Source organism: Chiloscyllium plagiosum, chromosome 36, assembly GCF_004010195.1.
Source record: "Chiloscyllium plagiosum isolate BGI_BamShark_2017 chromosome 36, ASM401019v2, whole genome shotgun sequence".
Taxonomy (NCBI): Eukaryota; Metazoa; Chordata; class Chondrichthyes; order Orectolobiformes; family Hemiscylliidae; genus Chiloscyllium; species Chiloscyllium plagiosum.
The window spans coordinates 33,329,673-33,340,539 of record NC_057745.1 but is presented as its reverse complement, the minus strand read 5'-3'; the positions used below and the strand labels follow the sequence as shown (position 1 = coordinate 33,340,539).

Genomic DNA, 10,867 nt, shown 5'->3' with positions numbered 1-10,867 from the left:
ACAAATCTACATAGTCATGGCTCACATCAATCTTAGCCTCCCAGCCTACCTCAATCCATTGAAATTTGCTTACTCGTGCAACAGGTCCATGGCAGACTCCATTTCCCTAGCCCTACTCTCATCTCTGGAACATCTGGATAATAAGGATGCATACATCAGGCTTTTACCTATTGACTACAGCTCTGCTTCAACACAATAATCACAACAAAACTAACCTCGGCCTCTAGACTGTCCTCTGCAACTGGATCCTCGACTTCCTGACCCACAGACAGCAATCAGTGAAGATAGACAACAGCAGCTCTTCTCAGACCATCGTCAAAACCGATGCCCCACAAGGATGCAGACTTACCCCTTTATTGCACTTCCTGTACACTCATGACTGTGTGGCCAAATTTCTCCCAAATTCCATCCACATGTTCACTGACAACATTATTGTTGTAGGTCGGATATCAAATAATAACAAAACAGAATACAGGAAAGAGGTAGAATACTTGGTGACATAGGGCAAAGATAACAATCTCTCTCTCAATGTCAGCAAAACTAAAAAGCTGATCATTGACTTCAGGAAAAGGAGGACATACCCCGATCTACATCAATGAAGCTGAGGTGGAGATATTCAAAAACTTCAAGTTCCTAGAAGTGATGATCACCAACAATCTGTGCTAGACCAGTCATGTTGATGCAATGGTCAAGAAGACTCAACAATGCCTCTTCTTCCTCAGAATGCTAAGAGAAATTCGGCATGGCCACAAAGATGCTCACCAACCTTTGCAGATGTACGATAGAAAACATTCTATCCAGAGGCATTAAGGCTTAGTACAGCAACTGCTCTGCCCAGAACCGCAAGAAACTACAGACAGTTGTGAACACAGCCCAGTTCATCATGCAAGCATGCCTTTCATCCATTGACTTCATCTTGTTACCTTTAAGATAGAGTAAAAGCTGGCACGGACCTAGAAAAGCACAGAGTGTGCTGAAAACATTTAAAATGTAATATTTGACTGAGAAACAAATCACTGCATTGGGATGCTATGTTACACAACAAATTCAAATTTGGCCAATCAGTTTAAAACCCAATCAAATTTAAATTTTACTGTTTTGAAGACATTCAACCAATGAGATGATGCAATGTTTTGGGGTGTAAAATCAAGCATTATGGACAGTTAGCCAGAGAGACAAAGAGCATCATACTGCTTGCAGACCCTCTCTCTGAAAGGTACCTTTTCATATGAAATCTGCAGCAGATGACCCAGGAAAACCTACAGAGGAAGATACAAAGGGAATTCCAACAGCTAGCTAGATTTGAAATTTGATTTTTGTTTTGCAAGTCTTAATCGGGGTTTTATTCGATCAGTATGTTGTTGTAGAGTGGGAGATAGATAAGTCGATCAGACAAAAGAGGCTTACAGTGTAGATGGTTGTTGTTTAATGTTCTCTTTCCTTGGAGTTAAAGAATAAATTGTTGAAATAAATTGTTTGAATAAATTGTTTAATAAAAGTAACAAAAAGACTACCCAAATCTCAATATTTAAAGAAACAATTGTCACTCATACTTTAATAGGTTATGAGGTTAGGTGAGCTTTTCTGTATGTCTGTATGTTAAAATACAAAAGGGTTTACCTCTTGTCGTAACAATCTACACTTCTCGTTGCTGTGGAAAGGGAGCCAACATTATCAAAGGCCCCTCCTACCCTGGGTTTTTTAAAAATTCATTCGCAGGATCAGAGTGTTGCTGCCTAGACTAACACTTATTGCCACTCCCTAATTGCCCAGAGAGTACAGAGGAACCTCGATTATCCGAATACCAATTATCCGAAAATTGGGTTATCTGAAGGAGATCTCGCGGTCCTGATAGAAACATTACATCAAAGATGTGTTTCCAACAGTGATTGTGTCTTCTGTTTGGAGGGCAGTGTTGGATGTGGTTGGGGAGCGGGAAGCAGGGCACTGATGGAGGGGCGGCGGCTCGCACACGGTGTGCTGCTACAGTCTCCTGAATGGGGAGCAGACTTTAAAAACTCTGAACCCCAGAGGAAAGGCATTTACTTGATTAACCAAATAATCGATTATCCGAACAAAATAGTGCCCACCCATCTCATTCGGATAACCTAGGTTCCCCTGCATTGAAGAGTCAAGCACACTGCTGTAGATCTGGAGTCACATGTAAACCATACCAAGTAAGGATAGAACTTTCCTTTCCTAAAGGAGATAAGTGAACCAGATGGGTTTTATGACAATCAGTAATGGAATTATGGTCATCATTAGACTCTTAATTCCAGATATTTCAGTAAGGCCTTTGACAAGGTTCTACATTGTCGGCTTCTCTGGAAGGTTAGATCGCATGGAATCCGGGGGAGCCGGCAAATTAGATGCACAATTGACTTGATGGTAGGAAGCAGAGGGTAATAGTGGAAGGATGTTTGTCAGACTGGAGGCCTGTGACTAGTGAAGTGCCTCAGGGGTCTGTGCTGGGCTCATTACTGTTTGTTATCGCGATCAATGATTTGGATGAGAATGTACAAGGTATAATTAGTAAGTTTGCAGATGACACCAAAATAGGCGGTATCATGGATATGAGGAAGGTTACCAGAAGTGGGGAAGTGGGCTGGGAAATGGCAAATGTAGTTTAATACAGATGTATGAGGTCTTGCATTTTGGAAAATCAAATCAAAATAATAGTTTCATGATGAATGGTAGGGCTACAGGAACGGAGGGACCTTGGAGTTCAGGCACACGGTTCTCCGACACTGGAGTAAAAGGTAGACAGGACAATGAGGAAGGCTTTTGGCACACTGGCCTTCATCAGTCAGGTCATTGAGTAAAAAAGTTGGTAAGTTATGCTGCAGTTGTATAGGACATTGGTGAGGCTGCCCTGTTGTGTTCAGGTTTTGGTTACCTTGGGAGGAAGGATGTTATTAAGCTAGAAAGAGTGCAGAAGAAATTTACAAGAATGTTGCCAGGACTCAACAGTCTGAGCTATAGGGAGAGGCTGGAAAAGCTAGGAGGTTTTTTTTAGAGCAAAGAGATGGGGGGAGGGGGGGAATCTTATACAAATGTATAAAATCATGAGAGGTACAAACAGGGTGAATGTACTCATTCTTTTTCCCAAGGTTGGGGAATGAAGGACTAGAGGGCATCAGAAAGGAAAGAATAAAAGGGAACCTGAGGGGCAACCTTTTTACACAGAGGGTGATACGCAGATGTGATGAGCTGCCATCAGAAGTGGTTATGGTGGGTATATTAACAACATTTAAAAGGTATTTGGCCATTGGCCCTCTGATCAAGATCCTGTTGTACTCTGAGGTAACTGTCTTTGCTGTCTGCTACACCTCCAATTTTGGTGTATTCTGCAAACTTGCTATGTTCACATCCAAATCATTTATATAAATGATAAAAATCAGTGGACCAAACACCGATCTTTGTGGCACACCACTGGTCACAGGCCTCCAGTCTGAAAGGCAGCTTGTCACCAGCACCCTCTGTCTTCTATATTTGAGCCAGTTCTCCCTGTATTCCACGTGAGCTAAACTTGCTAACCAGTCTACCATGAGGAACCTTGACCAATGCCTTACTGAAGTCCCTGTAGATCATGTCCACCACTCTGCCCTCATTAATTGTCTTCGCTGCTTCTTCAAAAAACTCAATCAAGTTAGTGAGACATGATTTCCCACGCACAAAGCCATGTAGACTACCCCTAATCAGTCCTTGCCTTTCCATATATATAAATGCTGTCCCTTAGGACTCCCCCCACCAACATCAGGCTCACTGGTCTATAGTTCCCTGGCTTTTCCTTACCACCCTTCCTAAATAGTGGCACCATGTTCGCCAACCTCCAGTCTTTGCCACCTCTCTGTGACTATTGATGATACAAATATCTCAGCGAGGGGCCCACTAATCACTTTCCTAGTTTCCCACAGAGTTCTAAGGTACACCAGATTAACTCAGAGGGATTTGTTGCCTTTTATACCTTTACGTGTTTATGACAACCAACACCTCCTCCGCTGTAAGTTGGACATTTTTTAAGATGTCATCATTTATTTCCCCCACATTCTATATCTTCCATGGCTTTCTCCACAGTAAGCACTGATGCAAAATACTCGTTATTATGTGACAATAATAAATCAAATCAAGTAATAACTCTTTCTCTTAACGATGAGTTATATCAATCTATCTTCTCCATGATATTCTGGTTGCATTTGTTTCACCTTCTCATTACTTGTGTCTTCCATTTGCACAGATTCAATTTCATCTGTTAGAAATCTGCCAGAGACCCAGGTTCAATTCCTGCCTCAGGCAACTGTCTGTGTTTGTGTGGGTTTCCTCCGGGTGCTCCGGTTTCCTCCCACAGTCCAAAAATGTGCAGGGTGGGTGAATTGGCCATGCAAAATTGCCCATAGTGTTAGGTGTAGGGGAATGGGTTTGGGTGGGTTGCTCTTCAAAGGGTCAGCGTGGACTTGTTGGGCTGAAGGGCCTGTTTCCGCACTGTAAGTACTCTAATGTAAGTAATCTAATCTAACGTATCCAATTACAGGTTATATTTAACTCACAATTATCAAACCCCATGCACTATCTCCATCTCCATAACGCTTCCTAGTTTAGTATCATCTGTGGCGTTAATCAGTTTGCATTGAGTACGTGAGCACAGATCAAGTCAGTAGAGCTTCAGCACCACTACTTTAACCACCTTTAACAGTAAGATTTTCTTATTGTTTTCAATTTCTGCAGCAGCCTTGTTAACTCTACCACTGCCAACTTTTTCAAGAAATGGATGTTCAGCTGTACAGAATTTTCCACTTTACCAGCCATTATTTATTTCAATATGCACAACCTTTGTAGATTAGATTAGATTCCTACAGTGTGGAAACAGGCCTTTCGGCCCAACCTTCCACACCGACCCTCCGAAGAATAACCCACCCAGACCCATTTCCCTCGGACTAATGCACCTAACACTATAGGCAATTTAGCATGGCCAATTCACCCTGACCTGCACATCTTTGGACTGTGGGAGGAAACCGGAGCACCCGGAGGAAACCCACGCAGACACAGGGAGAATGTGCAAACTCCACACAGACAGTTGCCCAAGGCTACAATTGAACCTGGGACCCTGGAGCTGTGAGGCAGCAGTGCTAACCACTGAGCCACTGTGTTGCCCCTGAACATTCAAATAGCAAAATTACAATATTTTACAAAGTATTGGTGTGTTACTCTGGTCGGTCTTTCGCTGTCTGGTTGAAATTTGTCCACTTTTTTGTGCAAACTATGTCAGCGTGATTTCATACTAAATCTGTATCTGTTAATTCGCCAGCTCTTAACTCCGCTCAAATGTTATATATATTCCTTCATCAAATACGATCAGGAATAGGGTTGCTCTGAGCCATCCTCTTAGCTTGGCTAGAATCAAGGTTTTAAGCCAAGATTCATCACAATCATCAATCCTGCCTCCAGGAGACAGTTACTGACTGTTTTCATGAGTTCAAATAAATCTGCGTTAAACAATACAATTAACTGATCTTCAACCTCATTTCCTTTGGCATTCTGATTGCCTTCATAATATTACATTAGCAGAGAAATATTTCGTGTTGTTTAGCATCTGCAGTTTATTCATTTCCACTTCCTTTTAATGACACTTTTTATGTGCTTCTGAAATTTCTGTTGTAAACCAAGAGCTTGTCCTCTCCTACCTGCTACTTCCTGCTGGGTTTTTGGCACCAATTTTTCTTCCTCATTTCACTTCTGATTTTCTCAATGAACCATGTGTATGATGCTATTTGAATGTTCAGTTTAACTTTGCCTTGATAATAAGAGATATCCTTTTCTGTAGTTTCTCTGTACTTTCCCGAACCTTGATGACTTGTTTGGTCATGAGTTTTCACGCTATCCATTTACTAATTTTGATTTTTATTCACGTCCTGTTTAAAATTTGGCAGATTAAAATCTCCAAATTATATTGCTGCAATGGAAAATTAACAAAATTAACATGTACTCTGAAATCTGAAAGACAATGCTTTACTAAATTTAAAACTTTCTGACACTTTGCAACTTTGCTGGAGTCTGTAGTCGAGGGACAGCTTGTCTCTGCGGAACTTTGTAAACATTCAACAAGAGAAAAATATAAGACCAGTACGTCCACAACAAGGGAATGAAAAGAATAACAACTCAAATCTTCACAGTCTTTTCCCTTGATAGTGTGATAAGAAACAGTATAAGATGAATATCCGAAATATGCTCAGTGCCCTTGCACAAGGCATTTTTGTCAAGTGCATGTGGTCCGTCTGCAATGCAGAGGTTAAAAAAAATTAATAAAGCTTTTTGGTTGCTCTTGCTAATAGTCGAGTTGAGTCAATTTAATTTCCATGACAGTAAACATGGGAGTTCGTCCCGGCACCCCACGACTGGATGAGATTCTGATGATTCCCAGGAGGTGCAGGTGCCAGTGCCTTGAAGGTCTTTCACTTCATCTCGAGCGCTGAATTGGCCCCTTTGCATGAGAGGGCTGGGAATCTGTGGATCGCCTCAGCGCAGGGGGTTTGAATCAAATAGAGTTGGGGTAAGAGTCGTGACTTAAGTAATCCTGTATAGAGACTCATTCTAAGAGAATAAAAGAAGCAGGAAAAGGGTTCAGTAAACTCGTGCGTGGTATTTGAGCAAAACCCAAGGGAAGGGGATTGCTGTCTCTAGAGTGTTTGAGAGACAGCCAGTTTAAGGGTGGTTTTAGACTTGGAGCCACCATTGGCTGAGTTGAACTTGCCAAAAACATACCGGGTACGTGGTTTCTTGGTTTACGAAAACCAAGGCATTGAGGCGGATGCGCCCAATGCGAGGGGGGAACTCTGGAGGTAAAAGCAACTAAAAGGGAAAAGATAACGGTACTGAGAGAGAGCGAGAGAGAGAGAGAGAGCTGAACACTTTTCCAGTAACACTGAAAATGGGCTCCGGCAAGAGCAAACAAAAAGAGGGTCCACAGAGGACTTGAAATGGTCAACCAAAAATACAGTACATGCAAAATAATTACGGCCCAGAGTGTATAAAGCAGTTAGAATTGTGGATTAAGGAATGTGGTTTTCTGGAGGGAGGAAGTTTTAGTAAAAGACAGTTGGAAATATTGAGGTCGAGGTTGGAGGAGAGAGAGAAGGAGAAATGCAAGGGAAAAATAGAACCTGTGAATTGGAGTGCTTGTAACATGTGGAAGGCTGAGGCTGATATCAGGGAAAGGAAATCTCAAGTAAAAGATAGATCAAGTACGTGTACAAACACCAGCACACATGCAGACGCGCACGGCAAACAACCTAACAAAGCTGTATAGTGTCTTAAGTCTGTTTCAGATCCTGACATTGATGACTGCCCTCCAAAACCTACAGCCTCCCCTACAAGATCTGCCTGGCGAAGGTTCCATGTCAGCGGCCGCTGCCTCAGGGTCTGCTGGATCACTGGTAGCATCTCATACCCGCAACAGATTGAAACAAGAAGCCCAAGAGAAGTATAAATGGCCAGCTGCAAACGTCCATGTCAGAGCAGCCAACCCGATAGTGGAAGAGAACAGAGACTTTAATGCTTTTGCTGCAGTGCTGGCGACTGCCTGGAGAGAGGCATTTCCAGTGCGAATAGACATGACCAAAATAGCAATGTCTAAACTACGGGAAGGTGAGACAGTGTCCCAGTACCTTACACACCTCAGTGAAGTCCATAATGTCCATAGTGGACTGAGATCACCTGAAGACATAACGGCAGCAGAAATCATGCCGTATGAAGCACACCTGAGGAACAGCTTCATCAATGGAATGAAAGATGAAATAGCGAAAAAGGTAAAAGACACAAATATTACCTGGGACATGGGAAAGCTCAATTTGATAGAACAGCATGCGATACATGCTGAAGGATAAAGGGAAATTGAAGATAGAACAGAAAGCACATAAAGCTCAGTTTACTTTGATGCAAATGGTCGCCCAGCCATTGGAGGGAGGTGCTGCAGGAAATGAGGGCAGAAGAGGCGCTGGCAGAGGTAGATCTGGCAGGTGCTTTGTTTGCGGAGCAATGGCCCACTGGGCCAGGCAGTGCCCGCACAGACAGCCTCAACTGGCCCTGGAGGCTGGACAGCAGGGTGTCTGATAGGGGAAGGCTGAGGTGGAGGTGGGCAGCCCACAAGGTACAGGTCAGCCTCTTTCCCTTATGCTTGGCAATGAAGACTCGCATATGCTAATCTTTTCTACTAACCTTACGGGCACTGAAACAAGTCCCACCCCTAAATTGAGCGCTGAGATTGCACAGCGTGGACCATATATTCAGTACAATGATGATGCGTATAAGTCAATGCCTATCTCTATGTTATATGTGGAAGGTACCCCAGTTACCTTTTCTGGTAGATACAGGGGCATCCCTGAAAGGCTTAGTAGTGACAATGGGACACCATTTGTCAATAATGCCTTACAGCAAGATCAGTGATTATTTGGGAATAAACATGAGACAACATTGTGCCTATCACCCAGCGAGCGGTGGGGCAGTGGAAATAGAAAATTATACCTTAAAAAATAAATTGACAAAATGTTGTGAGGAACTAGGGGTGGCATAGACAAAGGCACTTCCGATTGTGCTATAGTGTATGAGATCTAGGAGGAGAGGAAGAGCTAATCTTGGCCCGTTTGAAAGTTTGTTTGGTAGGCCGCCTAATGCAGGAATTGACCCAAGACCTAAGGTAAGACAAATAACAGGCCACTGTGAGGATGAGATGTTGTGTTACTGCATAAAACTCTCTGCACGTTTGTCTCAAATCAGAATCAAGTGAAAACAGCACTACCCCAACCAGCAGGAGGGAAGCTGCACGATCTAGAACCTGGAAACTAGATAGTGGTGAAAGACTTTAGGAGGAAAAACTGGAAAGCGAAGAGGTGGCTGGGACCATTTAAAATGCTCCTTACAAAACAGACAGCTGTTAAGATCGCTGATTTTTAGCTATCTGGCTCTGTAAAAGTTTTTTTTAATCTGGCTCTATTTTTTGTTGTCCTGGTTGTCATAAAATGACAAAAAGGGGGAAAATGTAATGGAAAATTAACAAAATTAACATTTACTCTGAAATCTGAAAGACAATGCTTTCTTAAATTTAAAACTTTCTGACACTTTGCAACTTTGCTGAAGTCTGCCGTCGAGGGACAGCTTGTCTCTGCAGAACTTTGTTAACATTCAACAAGAGAAAAATATAAGAACAATACGTCCACAACAAGGGAATGAAAAGAATAACAACTCAAATCTTCACAGTCTTTGTCCTTGAGAGCGTGATAAGAAACTGTATAAGACGAAACCTGAATTATGTTCAGGGCCCTTGCACAAGACATTTTTGTCAAGTGCATGTGGTCCCTCTGCAATGCAGAGGTTAAAAAAAAATTAATAAAGCTTTTTGGTTGCTCTTGCTAATAGCTGAATCGAGTCAATTTAATTTCCACGACAATTGCCTCTTTGTTTTCTCTATTGCTTCAGGAAGTATTTTGTCCTTCCTCAAATTAGGAATTGATGTTCAATAACAAATTGAGTGACTTAATTTGGCTGCATTAAAAATCTCCAGCCAAACTATATCGCTATGTATTTTCTCCTTCCAACAATGTACCATTCGTGTGTGATAACATACAGAACTACCCTTATATCCCCCATTTTTCTATCCACAGAATTGTTACAGAACGTGAAGAGGGTATTCGGCCCATGATGTTCTGTTACCTAGTGTTAATTTCATGCCTTTCCCCCATATCCCAGCACACTATTTATATCCAAACATCTAACCAATGCCCGTCTTGAATGTCTCAATTTAACCTGCAACCACCACATTTCTAAACAGTGCATTCCATATCCTAACTACTTACTCTGTGACAGTTTTTTTCTCACATCTCCCTTGCTTCATTTGCAGGTGCTTCAAATCTACACCGTTTAATTCTTTTTTCTGTTACAAGCAGGGACAGCTTCTCCCTGTCCACTCTGTCCAAGCTGCTCATGATTTTGAAAACATTTATCAAATCTCCTCTCAGCCTTCTTCTCACCAAGGCTCAGCATTGGGACAACTTTTCACTTTATACATTAACCATCTCGATGAAGAAACTGAGGGCATTCTGACTAGGTTTGCAGGTGATACAAAGATAGATAGAGGGACGAGTAGTATTGAGGAGGTGAGGAGGCTGCAGAAGGATTTGGACAGGTTAGAAGAGTGGGCAAAGAAGTGGCAAATGGAGTATAATTAGATTAGATTAGATTACTTACAGTGTGGAAACAGGCCCTTCGGCCCAACAAGTCCACACCGCCCCGCCGAAGTGCAACCCACCCATACCCCTACATTTACCCCTTACCTAACACTACGGACAATTTAGCATGGCCAATTCACCTGACCTGCACATCTTTGGACTGTGGGAGGAAACCGGAGCACCCGGAGGAAACCCACGCAGACACGGGGAGAACGTGCAAACTCCACACAGTCAGTCGCCTGAGGCGAGTATTGAACCCGGGTCTCTAGCGCTATGAGGCAGCAGTGCTAACCACTGTGCCACCGTGCCGCCCAAAATGTGGGAAAGTGTCAGGTCATGCACTTTAGTAAGAAGAATAGAGGCATGGACTAGTTTCTAAATGGGGAGAAAATTCAGATGTCTGAAGTGCAAAGAAACTTGAGAGTTCTAGTCCAGGATTCTCTCAAGGTAAACGTGCAGGGTTTTTACAGCTTTTGTAAAAGATGATACCATGCAAGAAATGTGAAAAACACTACATCGGACAAACTAGCAGGAAACTTGCCACCAGGATAAATGAACACCAACTGACCACCAAAAGACATGACCCACTATCACTAGTTTCTATACATACAGACAAAGAAGGACACCACTTTGACTGGGACAACACACAC

General features: G+C 42.6%; 1 protein-coding gene across 1 annotated transcript; it reads left to right on the top strand.

Moving 5' to 3' along the window:
• The first annotated feature begins 7,217 nt into the window (after window positions 1-7,217).
• Window positions 7,218-9,282, top strand: LOC122541096. The gene is made up of 2 exons (XM_043677640.1): window positions 7,218-7,802; window positions 8,770-9,282. Exons 1-2 carry the CDS (start codon window positions 7,263-7,265, stop codon window positions 8,836-8,838), a joined length of 609 nt encoding a protein of 202 aa, XP_043533575.1. The 5' UTR covers window positions 7,218-7,262; the 3' UTR covers window positions 8,839-9,282.
• Window positions 9,283-10,867: the final 1,585 nt, after the last annotated feature.